The sequence below is a fragment of the Oncorhynchus masou genome, chromosome 13 (genome assembly GCF_036934945.1).
Source record: "Oncorhynchus masou masou isolate Uvic2021 chromosome 13, UVic_Omas_1.1, whole genome shotgun sequence".
Lineage (NCBI taxonomy): Eukaryota > Metazoa > Chordata > Actinopteri > Salmoniformes > Salmonidae > Oncorhynchus > Oncorhynchus masou.
This window is the reverse complement of record NC_088224.1, coordinates 59,402,434-59,423,477: the sequence shown is the minus strand read 5'-3', so window position 1 is coordinate 59,423,477 and position 21,044 is coordinate 59,402,434. Positions and strand designations below refer to the sequence as shown.

General features: G+C 46.5%; 1 protein-coding gene and 1 pseudogene across 5 annotated transcripts; one reads left to right on the top strand and one right to left on the bottom strand.

The window, feature by feature from the left end:
* The first annotated feature begins 446 nt into the window (after nt 1-446).
* On the top strand, nt 447-1,740 carry LOC135551507 (endonuclease domain-containing 1 protein-like; annotated as a pseudogene).
* A 1,796-nt stretch (nt 1,741-3,536) lies between these two features.
* On the bottom strand, nt 3,537-21,023 carry LOC135552707 (TRPM8 channel-associated factor homolog). 5 transcript variants are annotated; one of them, XM_064984495.1, is made up of 10 exons: nt 20,958-21,023; nt 19,302-19,692; nt 9,262-9,375; nt 8,400-9,052; nt 7,134-8,125; nt 6,770-6,864; nt 6,421-6,634; nt 5,220-5,456; nt 4,374-4,711; nt 3,537-4,162 (listed from the first exon to the last, which is right to left on the bottom strand). In XM_064984495.1, the coding sequence occupies exons 4-10, from the start codon at nt 9,026-9,028 to the stop codon at nt 3,920-3,922; spliced, it is 2,748 nt and encodes a 915-aa protein (XP_064840567.1). In that variant the 5' UTR covers nt 9,029-9,052; nt 9,262-9,375; nt 19,302-19,692; nt 20,958-21,023; the 3' UTR covers nt 3,537-3,919. The 5 variants fall into 5 exon arrangements, with proteins under 5 accessions (XP_064840567.1, XP_064840568.1, XP_064840569.1 ...); XM_064984496.1 differs by lacking the exon at nt 20,958-21,023 and adding an exon at nt 20,510-20,595; XM_064984497.1 differs by lacking the exon at nt 9,262-9,375.
* Between the last annotated feature and the right edge of the window lie 21 nt (nt 21,024-21,044).

Here is a 21,044-nt window from a genome sequence, read left to right as displayed (position 1 = left end):
CCTGTTGGAAGGTGAACCTTCTCCCCAGTCTGAGGTCCTGAGTGCTTTGGAGCAGGTTTTCATCAAGGATCTCTCTGTACTTCGCTCCGTTCATATTTGCCTCGATCCTGGCTATTCTTCTAGTCCCTGCCACTGTAAAACATCCCCATAGCATGACGCTGTCACCACCATGCTTCACCGTAGGGATGGTGCCAGGTTTCCTCCAGATGTGACGCTTGGCATTCATGCCAAAGTGTTCAATCTTGGTTTCATCAAAAGCAGAACAGCTGGTCTATGTAATGTACACACCACCTGAGAGAACCATGTACATTTGGATCTACCCAGACACTGTGACCTGCTGGTTAAACAGGCTATACGGGTTCAACCATTGGGCTCTGCTTCAGAGGCATAGCTTGGTGCAGGACAGGTGAGTGGGAAGACAGCTAGTCGTGACCAGAGAACACGAGGAGAAAGCAATCAACTAGGAAGTAGGAACGTCCCATCCAATGATGCCGATCCCAATAGCCCTGTCTGTATTCCTGGCTGGAACCCTGTCCCTTGTTGAGGGGGATGTGATGGCCAACTTCGAGGACATCTCAGAGTGTGTGGAGTATTTTTTACCAGGGAAGGTACTAGGCTGGGGCGCTGACTCCCCCGGTGCTGCCCGCCTGTGCCAGCGCTTCTACAACAGGTACCACTTTGCCACGCTGCACGACACCAACCACCGCATTGCTGTGTATTCAGCCTACCGCTTCCAGCCCAGCAACGGAGGAGGCAGGGAGAAACGCTGGTTTGTGGAGCCACAGGTGGGTCATGAGAACAGGGCAGATGTGTCTGTGGCTAGAAACAGACATGGCATAGGAAGGTCTCCTCAACAACTCACATCAATAACTATGTTGGTGACACAAATTGAAAAAGGCTCTAGATTATCATATTTGTTGTGTCCTGTGTTGTACGATACGGAGGCAGATTGTTGCCTAAATAAATTGTGAGAAAAAACATTGAAATGAACTGAGATGCCTAAAATGTTTCAAGACAAATGATATTTTCTGTTTGAATTGATCTAAAACTTTGGGTTGTAACGGCAGTTTATTTTCCCTCCCAGCTCGCGGGGTGCAGAGATGAAGGATGGGTACTGGCTGGGGAAAGATCACCCTGGGGTTTACCTGGGTGAGAGAAAGGCGCTCAACGAGGACTACACCCACTCTGACAAATTGCTTGAACCTACAATCTATCTCTCCTTTTTCCTCTCTTCTTAATCTCACACGGTCACCCACTTCCTTTTTCCCCCCAGTCGTAATGCCACCTTCACCCTGACCACCGTGGTGCCCCAGAACCCCAAGCTCAACCAGAACGCCTGGGCCCGCCACGAGTCCCAGCTCACCGACCTGTTCAAGGCCCACTGCGCTCAGGCCTACGTGCTGGTGGGCGCCATCCCCTCCACAGACAACTGGATTGTCAACGACAACGTCCGACGCGTCGACATCCCCGAGTACATCAGGAACGCTTACTGCTGTGTGGACAACAACGGTGAGCCTGTCCATAGCGGTGGCGCCACCACCCTCAACGCTGAGCAGAATTGAGTGGACCAGCGCTCACTGCTGGAGCTGAACGGTTTCCTGCAGCAGTACTCTAAAGTACCAACAGGGGACTTGTTTCACAACAACTGCCAAGCAGTGACGGAGAAGTAGTATCCCACTCATGCGTTTCTATTCATGATTTGACAGTGGCAAAGTGAGCTAAAACTACTTCACATACCAGTACCAGTCCTTCAGCCAAGTCCTGCTTCCTACTGTGAAAATGTAATTATGAACTACAGTGAATGAATGAAGAACTGTTTGGAGAGATTTATTATTCTTTATACAGTGGGGAGAACAAGTATTTGATACACTGCTGATTTTGCAGGTTTTCCTACTTACAAAGCATGTAGAGGTCTGTAATTTTTTATCATAGGTACACTTCAACTGTAAGAGACGGAATCTAAAACAAAAATCCAGAAAATCACATTGTATGATTTTTAAGTAATTAATTTGCATTTTATTGCATGACATAAGTATATGATACATCAGAAAAGCAGAACTTAATATTTGGTACAGAAAACTGTGTTTGCAATTACAGAGATCACACGTTTCCTGTAGTTCTTGACCAGGTTTACACACACTGCAGCAGGGATTTTGGCCCACTCCTCCATACAGACCTTCCCCAGATCCTTCAGGTTTCGGGGCTGTCGCTGGGCAATACGGACTTTCAGCTCCCTCCAAAGATTTGCTATTGGGTTCAGGTCTGGAGACTGGCTAGGCCACTCCAGGACCTTGAGATGATTCTTACGGAGCCACTCCTTAGTTGCCCTGGCTATGTGTTTCAGCTCATAGTCATGCTGGAAGACCCAGCCACGACCCATCTTCAATGCTCTTACTGAGGGAAGGAGGTGGTTGGCCAAGATCTCGCGATACATGGCCCCATCCATCCTCCCCTCAATACTGTGCAGTCGTCCTGTCCCCTTTGCAGAAAAGCATCCCCAAAGAGTGATGTTTCCACCTTCATGCTTCACGGTTGGGATGGTGTTCTTGGGGTTGTACTTATCCTTCATCTTCCTCCAAACACAGCGAGTGGAGTTTAGACCAAAAAGCTCTATTTTTGTCTCATCAGACCACATGACCTTCTCCCATTCCTCCTCTGGATCATCCAGATGGTCATTGGCAAACTTCAGATGGGCCTGGACAGCGCTGCAGGATTTTAATCCATGACGACGTAGTGTGTTACAAATGGTTTTCTTTGAGACTGTGGTCCCAGCTCTCTTCAGGTCATTGATCAGGTCCTGCCGTGTAGTTCTGGGCTGATCCCTCACCTTCTTTGTGATCATTGATGCCCCACGAGGTGAGATCTTGCATGGTGCCCCAGACCGAGGGTGATTGACCGTCATCTTGAACTTCTTCCATTTTCTAATAATTGTGCCAACAGTTGTTGCCTTCTCACCAAGCTGCTTGCCTATTGTCCTGTAGCCCATCCCAGCCTTGTCCAGGTCTACAATTATAACCCTGATGTCCTTACACAGCTCTCTGGTCTTGGCCATTGTGGAGAGGTTGGGGTCTGTTTGATTGAGTGTGTGGACAGGTGTCTTTTATACATGTAGGAGTTCAAACAGGTGCAGTTAATACAGGTAATGAGTGGAGAACAGGAGGGCTTCTTAAAGAACAACTAACAGGTCTGTGAGAGTGGGAATTCTTACTGGTTGGTAGGTGATCAAATACTTATGTCATGCAATAAAATGCAAATTAATTACTTAAAAATCATACAATGTGATTTTCTGGATTTTTGTTTTTGATTCCGTCTCTCACAGTTAAAGTGTACCTATGATAAAAACGACAGACCTCTACATGCTTTGTAAGTAGGAAAACCTGCAAAATCGGCAGTGTATCAAATACTTGTTCTCCCCACTGTATGTGCTTTCTAGGAATAAGTGAGAATAATATAATAATACAAATTAAGTAACAAGTGGTACACTTCTATAGCTTTGTATACAGTATCAAAAACATATGCGACTTCAGAATAAGGACTTCAGAATAAGGTGCTTTATTGGGCACATAACTACATTTGGAATGAAATAGACCCTGTAAAATATCCGACTTATGATGAATAAGGCACTTGCGCGGACTCTTCTGAAGTGCACTAGAATAGACAATTGCATTTATAGCCAACAATAGAGCCAATCTCCTCAGCCAGCCCTTTGTGATAACTTCAAAAACCGTTATGATTATTTATTTATTTGCACAGTAGACGCAACCATGATTGTTGCAGTAGCATTTCTACACCAGGCCAGCAAAGTCCTAATCAACACCCCTTTACCTTAACCCGTCACCAGACGGTACCTACCCTTCACCAGCAATCCCTGACCTGTGACCTCTGACCCCCAATTTAAGGGGGTGACCTCCCCTATAGGTCAGCCATACTGGGCCATAGGGTGGTCGCTCCACACCGGCATGTTAGAGAGCTTTTCCTCTGTAGCGGGCTCAATGGGCCAGCCCCAGGCCTTGAAGAAAGGAGCCAGGTTCCTCTCGACCACCAGGGAGAAGGTCTCAGCATACAGGTTCATCTTTCCCTGGTTGTCTTTGGGCACGTTCTGCATGGTGTGGTAGGCAGCAAACACCTTCTTGAAGGCGTCCCAGCCAAACTGGTCCTGGAGCTGGTGGGAAGGAGGACAACGAAGAGAAACTGTTTACACAAACTCAACCCTAGATAAAGTTTAAAAAAATTGTAGATGTTTTACTGTCGCATCTATGCTTTCCTGTCTAACTACACATGCCTTTTCACAAGCACTAATTGTAGGGTTTGTACATAACCTACTCTTCAGCAGGGCGTACTATACAGTATACGTCGCTACAATCTCATGTCACCTGCATGTAGGTCTCCAGTGCCACCCACATGTCCCAGCTGGCCAGATTCCTGCCCCCTTTAGCGTACCCCTCGGCACGGCTCTGTCGGTTGGCCAGCGCCATGTTGGGGTGGGCCTGATCCCGATTCACCCCCAACACCTCCTCGTGCACGTACACTGACCACAGGTTACACGTGCACTCAGTGGTGTGCGAGGGGAACTCCCAGACTCCTCTCTGCTGGTTGTGACCCAGCTCGTGGATGGCTCCCCACAGGCCCGAGCTGCGGGCTGCCACAGGGTTCACCAGGTTTGGGGCGGAGGAGGATTGTATCATGATAGGGTAGCCTGCATGCATGAAGCCTGTAGGGGGGGAAGGGAGAGAGGAAGGAGATGGTCTAATTAATGTCTGGATACTAACAGGGCAGAGGTTGTGCAGCCCACTGCTATACACTCTTTAAAATAAGGGTTCCAAACGGGTTCTGTGTCTGTCCCCATGGGAGAATACTTTTTGGTTCCACGTAGCTCTGTGGAAAGGGTTCTACATGGAAGCAAAAAGGGTTCTACCTGGAACCAAAAGGGCTTCTCCTATGGGGACAGCCAAAGAAAACTTTTAGTCTCCTAAGAGTGTAGGTTACTTGCGTACAACACATTTTCTACAGCACAACAACTTACTCACTTAGAAACTGTATCGGTACTGTCCTACCTGACTCAAAATACATATACATTTTTGGGGGGGATATATCTTTTCAGATAATCTCTCTTTTTCCTGTTCATATCCAGCAATGACACAATCCCTGGTTCCCTACCATAGTCAATTCCAGTCAAGACGGTTTGTCCATGCTAAGAAATAAGAGGGACAGATGCTGACCATGGGAGATCTGGACGTCGGCCACGAAGCGCTCCTTGCGTGGGAACTTGGCGGGGACGGCAGCCAGGTCAGCTATTCCCCTCATGATGTCATCCCAGAGCGCTGCCACCAGGTCAGGCCGATCCAGACCTCGGACCACGTCAGAGTGGACGGTCAGGATGATGTTCTCAAACTCCATCTCTGCCCAGGGGGAAGGGGCGGTCCGCAGAACTGCCCAGTCTGCAGGCGTGGTCACCCCTAGAGACAGGAGAGAGGCAATGGTTGGAGGAAAATACAGGATCATTTGACAGAATTGATCATTTTAATGAGGTGTTATGACTGGGCTGTGTGTGTCTTCATGATCAGTCAATCAATCTCATCTCAGCTTGGTATGCCAATTAGAGGTAACAGATAAGCCTAGCATAGGTGAACAACATACATTAAATGGCCTTCATGATGACTATTACCAGACACATCTTTGGGACAGTGTGATTTCCTACCACAATGATGAGTAGCACATTGCAAATCCATTCTCATAACAGCAGGGATTCAGCTTCAGTTTTAATAACACAGCTGCAATGACACAGTCTATCTGAGAGCATAGCTGTTCTCAGCTTAGTTCATCTCTGTATTCTACAGATGTTTCATAGAGAACAAAGGCTGTGTCATTTCCCTTTTTAATCTGTGGCAGCCTTCATCATTGTACATTCTAAATGGCAACAGCGAGCAGGAAGCAACTCAATTATGTATTAGGAATACATGAATAGCAGATCAGAATACATGAATACAACTCCGAGAAATGAATAAAGATTTGATTCATTTACAAGAAATTGGGTACAAAAAGAGGTTAAAAGATATGAAATATTCTGCCTGGATGAAGTGAAAAGGTTCCCAGACAGATATATTGTAAATTAATAAATGAGGGGGCTGGATGGAGTAATGTACTTTGTTCTCTTTATGGTGTATGTATCTTTTATTCACCTGGTATTTATCCAGGTTAGTCTCATTGAAATATCCTCTCTGTGAAACTTTCTAAGAGGCACACACATATAATAAAAATGGCACACTTATAGTGCATTATAACACTTGCTATAAGTGATCATAACAACTCATGGGTTATAACAACTCATAGTTGTAACACCCTTATAATAAATCACTTGGATGCATTGTAAGACCAAAGTGTAAAATGCATCATAGACTCCCACCTCTCCCACCCACTTACCAGTCTTGTAGTAGGGGGCCGGCACAGCCCCCTGAATAATGACATCCACCCCCTCCACCTGGGTCTTAGGAGGGGCGATGAGATAGAGGAGACCGCCCCACAGGTTCCACACCTGCATCATCTCTGAGTCTATGGGGAAGCGCTCATGAACCACTGGCGCTCGCTTCAGCTCGTTCGAATTCCCAATGTTGTCAGTCTGACAGCCTATCTGGACCTGATGGTAACAGGGGCATCAGTCAATCAATCAATTCACAAAGTTCTTGAGGGCTTGATCGCAAAACAAATAAAACATTATTTGATTCAATAGAACTTATAATTATAAGACAAAACAAAAAGCAGTATTGGATACCTTCCAGCCCTGGTTGACGATTTGTGGTGGCATGGCCATGTACGTCCTCATCCCAGGGGAAAGGAACAGACCAGTGCTGAGCCACTCCTCTCCGCCTAAGACAATGTTTCGTAGTGGTTATATTCCAACACAACAGAATATCATAGTGAGAGTAAGGTTAGAAACACGCATTACCACGCTAACCAATGAACTTGCATATAAGCAGAGTAGCTATTGTGAAAAGTATTTTTTCACACCCGTTTTAGCTAAGCCATTACTCCTGGTGTGTTTCATATTGGTTCCCAAGACTAAACCATCTCCATTAGACCCATGATCCTCCATTTTAGAGCTCATGTCCCATAAGAGAGAATGAGAGACAACTAACCTGCTGTATTACAGTTGATCCTAACCCTGGCATTGGACAAGGCAGGCATCATTGGCTGGTCCTTGATCAGGTAAGGCAGTAGGGCGTCTGGGTCCTGGCACACCTTGTACACCTCCGCACCTACACTGAGCAGCAGGTGGTCCTTGGCGCTTATCACCGGACAGCTGTGGCACACCTGGGGGATGCCCGCCTCCTTCAGCACGTCAGTGAGCATGGCCACCACCGAGGTGTACGAGGCACAATCGTGCGCCCGCATGTGCAAGTAATTGGCACAGTCGCTGCCGAGCTTCTTCAGACCGGCCTCCTCATGCTCCGTCAGCGCCTCGCCCTGGGTCACGTGACCGGCAAAGCGGCGCAGCAGGTGGCGGAAGTGGAAGCCCTCAGAGCAGGTCTGACCCGGGACGGGGGCCTTGTAGCAGCCTGCATCCAGAGTGTTCCCCAACAGGCTGAGGCCCATCTTGTTGAGGATGCGGTTGCCTGCGTACCCTGTCATGGCTTTGTGGCCCGGGTTAGCCTGGGCCCAGTACCAGGCGTGGCCCCCGATCAGTAGGCCCCCGCCCTCGGCCACAAAGTCCTGGATTTCGTCGGCCTGGGCGTCGCTGTAGGAGGTGCAGACATAGACGCTGAGCTCCTTTCTGAAGCCGCTCTTCTCACAGGGCAGGCCAGACTTGCTCAGCAGGGTGTGGGCGGAGCCGAGCTGGGGCAGAATGCCTACCAAGCCGTTACGACCCTGATCTAACCAGCGCACGGCATTGAGCATGAAGGGGGACATCTGCTCTCGGCCCAAGTATCCCTCGTGGGTGACCACGACGACTCGGCCCTGGCCGTAGTATGCCCCGGCCAGAAAGGCCCTGCCGTCCTGTGTGGTGCCAATGGGGAATGCCAGAGGGCCGTGTACCAGCACCTCTGAGCAAATAGCCCCGCCCTGGATATCAAACTCAGTCACGCCCTCCAGCAGGAACTCCAGGTCATCCTTGAAGTCCATGCTCATCCTAGGGAAAGAAGAGAGTGAAAGTGTAGGTATGATTTGACACATAAACATAAAAATAGCTCAAAGAAACAATTGATTAAACATTTATTTAACCAGGTGATTTCTGGAGTTAAATAAACTCCGCTTTCTTGTTTTGTTTTTTACACCTGGTTATAGGAGGTGGTGATTTGAGGCAGAAAATACCACCATGTATACATTTCCGTTTTACTACATTATCTCTATATTAATATGCCACCGCCTTTTTCTCTTCTCTCTATGAAGTGCCAAATACTTACGCCACAGCCAGCCAGCTGGAAGGGATCTGTGGAGGCACAGGGAGAGTACCCAGCTCCCCAGGGTGCTCCGAGAAGTAGATGCCAGCCACACTGGACACCTTGTTCCCAGGGAAACCCAGCAGGGTGTTCTGTTTGGGTCCCTCGGCCCAGCTACACGCCTGGCCAGCCATCAGCAGCCCACCTCCCGCCTTCAGGAACTCTACCAGCTCCTTCACCTCTGGGCCCACGCAGTACGCATCTGTCACATACACTCCCAGGCCCTCGCAGAATCCCCCTACCTTGGGTTGGAGGCTGGAGTAGCTCAGATTGTCGGCCACGGCCTTACAGCTCTGGTGGACGCCCACGGTCGTGCTGTCACAGGACGAGCCTGTCAGCCAGGTCAGCGCATTCTCCACCAGGGCAGGAAAGGCAGTGAGGTAACTCTCGTGACCCAGCACCACCACCCGGCCTCGGCCGTAGAATGAGGCAGCCATCAGGACCTGGCCACAGGCGTTCATGGCCAGTGGGAAGGCTTGGTCGCCAATCAGTACTAAGTCGCTGGGTATGTTTGGCCCGTTGAGGTCCAGCTCCTTGACCCCCCTCATCAGGGCAGTGTAGGCCTCCTCACGGAACATGCTGCTTTGGGTCATGGCTTAGTCTGTGGGCTGACGATCCTATTGGTGGTGGAGAAAAAAAGGATTTTAAATGACAGATATGTTTAAAACAGTATAAGTACTGGAGTTTGACAGTCCAGTCCATGTACAACTCTTTTCAAACTGTTGCTAGGAAATAAAACACGTTTCTGAATTTTACTCTGCGGTAATCTCTACAACAAAAGCATCATAAATAGTTTAGAACAAACAACGGCATCTGTAAAACCTACCTAGAAACAAAGGAAAACCAACAGCTGAAGATCAGTGTCAAACCAAAAATGGAGTTCAGAGCAAGCAGAGCAGCAAGCTGTGTTACATTCTACTGAGCATACCTGGGGCAAAGTCTGAATGAAGGGAAGAAAGAGATCATCACATCAGCAAAACAAGTTAAAGGAGCAGGGAGGGACATGTGCGTGGCCAATGACTGGCCACTGTGACCTGAGCAGACAGGGCAGGGCAGGGGAAAGGCAGGCATCTGTCAACAGTGAGTCTATATGAATACAGTGTGCTCACATGGGTGGAGTCAGCCAATTACCAGAAGGGTTGCCTAATACATCAGACTGAAACTAAGTCACCCTAAAAAAGAAGCCAGAATGATGAATACAATGATATTTAAACTGACTTCACCAGTTGTCCGTGGTGATGGTCCTTTTGGTGATAGGAAGTGAAGATAAGATGTCCACAGGAAAATATTATTAACCAGACTTTTTGGGGCACCGGTTTGGCTCTGTCTGCTTGTATTTCCGGTATGTATTTTTAATCTCTGATGCATTGCCCTGCCCTGCCCTTTCTCCCTCACTAACTTTATGCATCAGCTATCAGCGCAGCTCACAGATCACTGCACCTGTACATAGCCCATCTGTAAATAGCCCAGCCAACTACCTCATCCCCATATTGTTATTTATTTATTTTTGCTCTTTTGCACCCAAGTATTTCTACTTGCACATCTATCACTCCAGTGTTTATTTTCTAAATTGAAATTACTTCGCCACTACGGCCTATTTATTGCCTTACCTCCCTAATCTTACATCATTTGCACACACTGTATATAGATTTTTTCCTATTGTGTTATTGACTGTACTTTTGTTTATTCCATGTGTAACTCTGATGTTATTTGTGTCGCACTGCTTTACTTTATCTTGGTCAGGTCGCAGTTGTAAATGAGAACTTGTTCTCAACTGGCCTACCTAAAATTGCACTTGATGTACATTATGTACACAATAGCCAAATGTACGCGAACATTATACCGAAGCAAGTTTCCTTGCAATCAGCTGGAAGTGGTTGCATCTTACTGCAAATTAAAAGTTGGCAACGTTCAGTCTGTGGTTCGGTTAGGCGAGGCCATTGTTGCAAAATTGTGCAAGTGTTTACATCGTGTCACGCCCTGACCCTAGAGAGATTTTTTTGTCTCCATTTTGGTTTGGTCAGGGTGTGATTTGGGTGGGCATTCTATGTACATTTTTCTATGTTCTGTATTTCTTTGTTTTGGCCGGGTATGGTTCTCAATCAGGGACAGCTCTCCCGTACGGGCTCGGGAGAGAGAAAGGTCGGAAGCCATGCATCCTCCGAAACACAACCCAACCAAGCCGCACTGCTTCTTAACACAGCCCGCATCAAACCCGGAAAACAGCCGCACCAATGTGTCGGGGAGGAAACACTGTGCACCTGGCGACCTGGTTAGCGTGCACTGCGCCCGGCCCACCACAGGAGTTGCTGGAGGTCCGTCCTCTTCTTTTAACGGCCGTGACAATGCTTCCCACCACAAACGGACCAAACGGCGTGGTAAGGAAGCATGGACGTGGGAGGACATTTTGAATGGCAAGGGATCCTGGACGTGGGAGGAGATCCTGGCCGGGAAGGATCACCTGCCCTGGGAGCAGGTAGAAGCAGAGAGGAAGGAGAAGGCAGCAGCTAAAGCATAGCGGCAGCGTTATGAGCGAACACGGCTAGCCCGAGAGGCAGTCCCCAAATGTTTTTGGGGGGGGTGCACGGGGAGTGTGGCAGAGTCAGGTTGGAGACCTGAGCCAACTCTCTCACCATAGCAGACAAAGAGCTGGTCTGTTCTCACCGACCATGTCCCCTCCACATAGGCAGCCAGTGCCCGCACCCTCCGTCTCTTTTTGGGACCACAAATAAGTGGAGTAGAACCCACCTAGCCATTCTGATGTCTCGATCCTGCGGATGGCACCCTTGTCCAGGAGTGAGGAGATCTCCAGTCGCAGGGTTTTCATCAGTGGGTCGGCCACAGTGGTGACACGAAGGTCCCTGAAGGATGGTGGCCGGCACCGAAATTGGAATCGGTACCCCTCGAGCATTGTGGATACCCCACTTTGCCCTTTGAGACTGGGAGAAGCGGCCGAGGCCGGGGAAGGGTGTGTTATGGGTAATGCCGGGGCCCGCCTCTCCTCTGGCGCCCTGAGCGTCTGGGTCCCCCAGGCACATCCCACTGGTGGTGACAGTTGACACCATCACACCTGTCACAACTTGAAGCCATAAGCTTAGCCAAGCCAACAAGGCCACGGAGCAGGGGTCCGATGCCCTGGGAGAGCTTATGTCGTGACCCGCTTGGAGGAATAGGAACCCGGTGAGGGATAAATTACCCAGTACCTCTGCAAAAAAACGGGGAAGACCCGTGTGGGAAAAACAAGCTGTTGCTTCATTGCACGCTGTGCCCCTCCCCGCTGTTGTCCCTTAGCACGAGGTGGTGGGGCAGGAGAGGGACCCCACCATCGTTCGGGTGCAGGTGGGTGGCGAAGGTCCATCTGCCTTGGACCCGGGGCCTGACGAGGTGGCATGAACTGTCTCATGGTCTCCCGGTCCTTACGAACCTTATCGGTCTGCTCCAGAATATCATCAACCCCTCAGCTAACGTCAGCCCTGTGGTGATGGGTTGAGTAGTAAATGTGCTCTGGAGAGCAGCTGGCAGACGGGATTGGGCCAGCCAGAGATGGTGCCAGGAGGTAACCGGCTGCACCATGGCCCGTGCGTTCAGTGCGAGCCATATCCCTCTAGAGCAGGGAAAGCAGGCAAGACACCTCCATGGCTTCCCGGAGAAACTCCTCTGTGCCTACCTGCAGCTGAGGCAACAGGGTCGGCTAGGCTGGGCCCTGTAGAGGGACTAACAGCTCGCTGCACACCACTCCTGAGGGAGGGAGCTCGTCCCCAGCCTAGCCGACCCACTCGCGCATGGCCTCCAATCGCACCAGGCGTAAGCGTTATGTGAACACCACACAAACGGGCATCCAGTAGGGGTTCCACCTTCCTCTCCGTGTGGCTCAAACCCAGGCAGTGCATACACGAGGTACACAAACTTCTGTCACAAACAGAAGCCATGAGCTCAGCCAAGCCAACAAGGCCATGGAGCAGGGGTCCGACGCCCTGGGAGAGCTTATGTGGTGACCCGCGTGGAGGAATAGGAACCCGGTGAGGGATAAATTACCCAGTAACGTTTTTTTACTGCAATATTACCTATGTAAAAACAGCACAATGATGGAGTAACTCTGTTAAGGAACACCAAAGTTAATGTCTCAACATAGTGGAAGCCCACCACGATACTCTTACACTCTGCAAGGAAAAGAACAAGAAAAAACCATGCAGTATAATTAGCAGGTGTCAAGCTGGCATGAAGGATCGGGAGACAGGCGCAGGAATGCGTAATAGTTTTTTTTAATTATACCCCAAATTACAGCGTACCATGTAAAGGCACGGGGACGAAGACCAAACAAACACGTAACAAAAACACAGGGTTGAAACCCAAACAGAAGAGCGAGGAGTACCTTGAATAAAACACAGGCGCACAATGATTAACAGAGGACGAGACCCGTAATCATCTGCACAATCCACAAGGGCACGAAAGCCCAAAAAACACAGCATAGGTACTCACGCACCAACGGACATGTTAACAATAATGGACAGCACCATGGTATGCAGATCCCCAGGGATCACCATCACACCTGTCACAAACAGAAGCCATGAGCTCAGCCAAGCCAACAAGGCCATGGAGCAGGAGTCCGACGCCCTGGGAGAGCTTATGTGGTGACCCGCGTGGAGGAATAGGAAGGGCACATATACAGTTGAAGTCAGAAGTTTACATACACCTTAGCCAAATACATTTAAACCCTGTTTCACATTTCCTGACACGAACGACAAATTTTCACCTTGTCAGCTCGGGGATCCAATCTTGCAACCTTACAGTTAGACCAACGCAATAATGACCCGCCTCTCTCTCGTTGCACTCCACAAGGAGCCTGCTTGTTACACGAATGCAGTAAGCCAAGGTAAGTTGCTAGCTAGAATTAAACTTATCTTATAAAAAACAATCAATCATAGTCACTAGTTACCTACACATGGTTGATGATATTACTAGATATTATCTAGCATGTCCTGCGTTACATATAATCTGACTGAGCATACAAACATACAAGTATCTAAGTATCTGACTGAGCGGTGGTAGGCAGAAGCAGGCGCATAAACATTCATTCAAACAGCACTTTCGTGCGTTTTGCAAGCAGCTCTTCATTGTGCATCAAGCATTGCGCTGTTTATGACTTCAAGTCTATCAACTCCCGAGATGTGTCAGGTGTAACCGAAGTGAAATGGCTAGCTAGTTAGCATGCGCTAATAGCGTTTAAAACGTCACTCGCTCTGAGCCTTCTAGTAGTTGTTCCCATTGGGTAACGCTGCTTCGATGGTGGCTGTTGTCATTGTGTTGCTGGTTCAAGCCTAGGGAGGAGCAAGGAGAGGGACGGAAGCTATACTGTTACACTGGCAATACTAAAGTGCCTATAAGAACATCCAATAGTCAAAGGTTAACGAAAAACAAATGGTATAGAGGGAAATAGTCCTATAATTCCTATAATAACTACAACCTAAAACATCTTACCTGGGAATATTGAAGACTCATGTTAAAAGGAACCACCAGCTTTCATATGTTCTCATGTTCTGAGCTAGGAACTGAAATGTAAGCTTTCTTACATAGCACATATTGCACTTTGACTTTCTTCTCTGACACTTTGTTTTTGCATTATTTAAAACAAATTGAACATGTTTCATTATTTACTTGAGGCTAAATTGATTTTATTGATGTATTATATTAAGTTAAAATAAGTGTTCATTCAGTATTGTTGTAATTCTCATTATTACAAAAAAACACCCCCCCCCCCCACCAAAAAATAAAATAAAAAAAATATAAAAAAATAAAAATCAGGCAATTAAATCGGTATAGGCTTTTATGGCCCGCCAATAATCGGTATCGGCGTTGAAAAATCACAATCGGTCGACCTCTACTCCAATACCTTGACTTTGTTGTCCTTAAGCCATTTGGCCACAACTTTGGAAGTATGCTTGGGGTCATTATCCATTTGGAAGAACCTTTTGCGACCAAGCTTTAATTTCCTGACTGATGTCTTGAGATGTTGCTTCAATATATTCACATAGTTTTCCAGCCTCATGATGCCATCTATTTTGTGAAGTGCACCAGTCCCTCTGCAGCAAAGCACCCCCACAACATGATGCTGCCACCCCCGTGCTTCATGGTTGGCATGGTGTTTTTCTTTTTCCTCCAAACATAACAATGTCCATTATGGCCAACAGTTCTATTTTTGTTTCATCAGACCAGAGGACATTTTACCAAAAAGTACAATCTTTCTCCCCATGTGCAGTTGCAAACCTCAGTCTGGCTTTTTTTATGGCGGTTTTGGAGCACTGGCTTCTTCCTTGATGAGCGACCTTTTAGGTTATGTCGATATAGGACTCCTTTTTACTGTGGATATAGATACTTTTGTACCGGTTTCCTCCAGCATCTTCACAAGGTCCTTTGCTGTTGTTCTGGGATTGATTTGCACTTTTCGCACCAAAGTACGTTCATCTTTAGGAGACAGAACCCACCCAGTTACATATAATCTGACTGAGCATACAAACATACAAGTATCTAAGTATCTGACTGAGCGGTGGTAGGCAGAAGCAGGCGCATAAACATTCATTCAAACAGCACTTTCGTGCGTTTTGCAAGCAGCTCTTCATTGTGCATCAAGCATTGCGCTGTTTATGACTTCAAGTCTATCAACTCCCGAGATGTGTCAGGTGTAACCGAAGTGAAATGGCTAGCTAGTTAGCATGCGCTAATAGCGTTTAAAACGTCACTCGCTCTGAGCCTTCTAGTAGTTGTTCCCATTGGGTAACGCTGCTTCGATGGTGGCTGTTGTCATTGTGTTGCTGGTTCAAGCCTAGGGAGGAGCAAGGAGAGGGACGGAAGCTATACTGTTACACTGGCAATACTAAAGTGCCTATAAGAACATCCAATAGTCAAAGGTTAACGAAAAACAAATGGTATAGAGGGAAATAGTCCTATAATTCCTATAATAACTACAACCTAAAACATCTTACCTGGGAATATTGAAGACTCATGTTAAAAGGAACCACCAGCTTTCATATGTTCTCATGTTCTGAGCTAGGAACTGAAATGTAAGCTTTCTTACATAGCACATATTGCACTTTGACTTTCTTCTCTGACACTTTGTTTTTGCATTATTTAAAACAAATTGAACATGTTTCATTATTTACTTGAGGATAAATTGATTTTATTGATGTATTATATTAAGTTAAAATAAGTGTTCATTCAGTATTGTTGTAATTCTCATTATTACAAAAAAAACACCCCCCCCCCCCCCCACCAAAAAATAAAATAAAAAAATATATAAAAAAATAAAAATCAGGCAATTAAATCGGTATAGGCTTTTATGGCCCGCCAATAATCGGTATCGGCGTTGAAAAATCACAATCGGTCGACCTCTACTCCAATACCTTGACTTTGTTGTCCTTAAGCCATTTGGCCACAACTTTGGAAGTATGCTTGGGGTCATTATCCATTTGGAAGAACCTTTTGCGACCAAGCTTTAATTTCCTGACTGATGTCTTGAGATGTTGCTTCAATATATTCACATAGTTTTCCAGCCTCATGATGCCATCTATTTTGTGAAGTGCACCAGTCCCTCTGCAGCAAAGCACCCCCACAACATGATGCTGCCACCCCCGTGCTTCATGGTTGGCATGGTGTTTTTCTTTTTCCTCCAAACATAACAATGTCCATTATGGCCAACAGTTCTATTTTTGTTTCATCAGACCAGAGGACATTTTACCAAAAAGTACAATCTTTCTCCCCATGTGCAGTTGCAAACCTCAGTCTGGCTTTTTTTATGGCGGTTTTGGAGCACTGGCTTCTTCCTTGATGAGCGACCTTTTAGGTTATGTCGATATAGGACTCCTTTTTACTGTGGATATAGATACTTTTGTACCGGTTTCCTCCAGCATCTTCACAAGGTCCTTTGCTGTTGTTCTGGGATTGATTTGCACTTTTCGCACCAAAGTACGTTCATCTTTAGGAGACAGAACGCGTCTCCTTCCTGAGCGGTATGACAGCTGCGTGGTCCCATGGTGTTTATACTTGCATACAATTGTTTGTACAGATGAACGTGGTACCATCAGGTGTTTGGCAATTGCTCCCAAGGATGAAACAGACTTGTGGAGGTCTACATTTTTTTCTGAGGTCTTGGCTGATTTCTTTTGATTTTCCCATGAGGTCAAGCAAAGAGGCACTGAGTTTGAAGGTAGGCCTTGAAATACATCCACAGGTACACCTCCAATTGGCTCAAATGATGTCAGTTAACCTATCAGAAGCTTCTAAAGCCATGACATGATTTTTCTGGAATTTTCCCAGCTGTTTAAAGGCACAGTCAACTTAGTGTATGTAAACTTCTGACCCACTGGAATTGTGATACAGTGAATTATAAGTGAAATAATCTGTCTGTAAACAATTTTTGGAAAAATGACTTGTGTCATGTACAAAGTAGGTGTCCTAACCGACTTGCCAAAACTATAGTTTGTTAACAAGACATTTGTGGAGTTGTTGAAAAACGACTTTTAATGACTCCAACCTATGTGTATGTAAACTTCCGACTTCAACTGTATACAAATACAATCAATGGGGGCCAGGTGTGCGCAATGAAGGTTCCAGAGGGATCCGTGACAGCAGGATGTTAAAGCAATTCACAAAACACACATAGAACAAGCCAGTGGGCAAGTTGTGTAAGGTAAATTACAGTTTGTGGCAGCAAGAGCCACCATACTAATGGATGCACACGGAGTCGTAGTGTAACGCTAACAAACCACAAGTACGACAAACCACGGGCGGAAGATAAAGATCAACCAAGCGCAGCAGGTGGAGCACTCAAGAGGAAGGGCTGGCCATGTGGCCAGCTGCTCCAGGCTGCAAACAGCCATTGAGTATACTTCCACGCAAGATATTACACTTACCAGTGACTTACCAAGCGAATTTCAGAAAGTTTGTACCTCAGACCTTGCGGGCGTCCGTCAAGAAAATGAAAGAGAACATGGGGTCTATATATAGGGGCGGATCCCAGCCGTGACAAGGGAGTAAATCTGTAAATCCTCACCTCGGATGTATCCCTCCTCCGCAGAGTGTTACCAATATATTGGAGTGATCCAATATAGTGAAACATAGCAGTTGTTTTGATTAAAGAAGCAACTAAACTGGCCTTCTTTAGACTAGTTGAGTATTTGGAGCATCAGTATTTGTGGGTTCGATTACAGGCTCAAATGGCCAGCAAGAAAGACCTTTATTTTGAAACTCGTCAGTCTATTCTTGTTCTGAGAAATGAAGGCTATTCCATGTGAAAAATTGCCAAGAAACTGAAGATCTCGTACAACGCGGTGTACTACTCCCTTCACAGAACAGCGCAAACTGGCTCTAATCCGAATATAAAGAGGAGTGGGAGGCCTCGGTGCACAACTGTGTAAGAGGACAAGTACATTAGAGTGTCTAGTTTGAGAAACAGACGCCTCACAAGTCCTCAAATGACAGCTTCATTAAATACTAACTGCAAAACACCAGTCTCAACGTCACCAGTGAAGAGGTGACTCCGGGAGTTGCAAAGAAAAAGCCATATCTCAGACTGGCCAATAAAAAGAAAAGACTAAGATGAGCAAAAGAACACAGACACTGGACAGATTGGAAAAAAGTGTTTTGGACAGACAAATCCAAGTTTGAGGTGTTCCGATCACAAAGAAGAACATTTGTGAGACGCAGAACAAATGAAAAGATGCTGGAGGACTGCTTGATGCCATCTGTTAAGCATGGTGGAGGCAATGTGATGGTCTGAGGGTGTTGTGTTTTGGTGATGGTAAAGTGGGAGAGTTTTACAGGGTAAACGGGATCTTGAAGGAGGAAGGCAATCACTCCATTTTGCAACACCATGCAGTACCCTGTGGACGGTGCTTCATTGGAGCCAATTTCCTCCTACAACAGGACAATGACCCAAAGCACAGCTCCAAACTATGCAATAACTACTTAGCGAAGAAGCAGTCCGCTGGTATTCTGTCTATAATGGAGTGGCTAGCACTGTCACCGGATCTCAAACCTATTGAGCTGTTGTGGGAGCAGCTTGACCGTATGGTATGTAAGAAGTGCCCATCAAGCCCATCAAGCCAATCCAAAAACTTGTGGGAGGTGATTCAGTAAGCATGGGGTGAAATCTCTTCAGATTACCTCAAGAAATTTACAACTAGAATGCCAAAGGTCTGCAAGGCTGTAATTGCTGCAAATGGACAATTATTTGGCAAAAGCAAAGTTTGAAGGACAACAATTATTATTTCAATTAAAAATCATTACAAGAAATAGATGACAATGGTGGTCAACTCGTATTTGTTTCCCAACTTCTATGAGTGGTGGTGTCGTCTGCTAAAACAATTGGCTCATAGTTCCATGATTGGGAGATCTAATCCCACAAGTATAAGGGCACAAGGTGAGACCCAAAGTCTTAGTTTTGTATTTATATCCAAAAAGAGTAGGCAAGAGAATGGTCGTGGACAGGCAAAAGGTCAAAACCAGATTCTGAGTCCAAGAGGTACAGAGTGGCAGACAAACTCGATATCAGGGCAGGCAGGCGGGTCCAGACAAAACAGGCAGGGGTCAAAACCAGAAAGACTAGGAAAAGGAAACAGGAGCACGGGAAAAACATGCTGGTTGACTTGAAAACATACAAGACAAATTGGCACATAGAGACAGGAAACACAGGGATAAATACACTGGGGGAAATAAGTGACACCTGGAGGAGGTAGAGACAATCACAGGAACAAGTGAAACAGATCAGGGCGTGACAACACGGGGCAGAATTTTTATTTTTAAACAAAATCCTTTATTTACTAAATTAATGCCGTACCCACACAGTTGTAATTATATCAAGTGAAAGCATACCTGTGAGAGGGTCACCCTGGTAGTAGTTGTAGGTTTTTATACAGTACCCAAGACCAATATGTGAGTTAATTTGACCATTGGAAAAAGAGCTGCTGTGTAAATACTGCTATGCAGGTTGGATTGAACTGAGCTCTTGATCTTCAAGAACACGTGGGCGGACGAAGAGAGAGCAGTAGGAGTAGCAGTGTTATCTGTGGTGATCCATGTTTCCGTCAGTGCCAGAAAGTCGAGGGACTGGAGGGAGGCATAGGCTGAGATGAACTCTGCCTTGTTGGCCGCAGATCGGCAGTTCCAGAGGCTACCGGAGACCAGGAACTCCACGTGGGTCGTGCGCGCTGGGACCACCAGATCAGGGTGGCCGCGGCCACGCGGTGTGGAGCGTTTGTATGGTCTGTGCAGAGAGGAGAGAACAGGGATAGATAGACACATAGTTGACAGGGTACAGAAGAGGCTACGCTAATGCAAAGGAGATTGGAATGACAAGTGGACTACACGTCTCGAATGTTCAGAAAGTTAAGCTTACGTAGCAAGAATCTTATTGACTAAAATGATTGAAATGATACAGTACTGCTGGAGTAGGCTAGCTGGTAGTGGCTGCGATGTTGACACTACACTAATCAAGTCGTTCCGTTGAGTGTAATAGTTTCTACAGTGCTGCTATTCGGGGGCTAGCTGGCTAGCTAGCAGGTTGATTGCGTTACGTTACCTTAAAAGAACGACAATAGCTGTCTAGCTAACCTAGAAAATCGCTCTAGGCTACACAATTGTCTTAGATACAAAGACGGCTATGTAGCTAGCTAGCTACGATCAAACAAAACAAACCGTTGTACTGTAATAGTTACTACAGTGCTACTATTCGGGGGCTAGCTGGCTAGCTACGTTAAAAGAACGACAATAGCTGGCCAGCTAACCTAGAAAATTGCTCTAGGCTACACAATTGTCTTAGATACAAAGACGGCTATGTAGCTAGCTAGCTACGATCAAACAAAACAAACCGTTGTACTGTAATAGTTACTACAGTGCTGCTATTCGGGGGCTAGCTGGCTAGCTACGTTAAAAGAACGGCAATAGCTGGCCAGCTAACCTAGAAAATCGCTCTAGACTACACAATTGTCTTAGATACAAAGACGGCTATGTAGCTGGCTAGCTACGATCAAACAAATCAAACCGTTGTACTGTAATGAAGTGAAATGAAAATGTGATACTACCTGTGGAGCGACGCGGAATGTTGACCGGGTAGTTGGAGTTCAATTCGGTAGAGGTTGGCTAGCTGTTGGCTAGCTAGCTAGCAGCATTTCCTACGTTAAGGACGACAAATAGCTGGCTAGCTAACCTCGGTAAATAAGATAATCACTCTAAGTCTACACACTCTAAACTGCACAATTATCTTGGATACGAAGACAGCGAAGACAACTATGTAGCTAGCTGACACTACGCTAATCGAGTCGTTCAGTTGAGTGTAATAGTTTCTACAGTGCTGGTGTTAGCTAGCTGCTTAGCTAGCTGCTGGGCAGATACGTTAGGACGACGAAATACGATAATTATGCAATTATCGTTGATACAAAGACGGCTATGTAGCTAGCTAAGAAGAAATTGCTAAGATTAGACAAATCAAACCGTTGTACTATAACGAAATGTAATGAAAAGTTATACTACCTGCGGACCGAAGTGTAGATGCGACCGCTCGCTCCAACCGGAACCGGAAACAGCTTCATTTTCTATATGATGATTGTACTTTTCTTC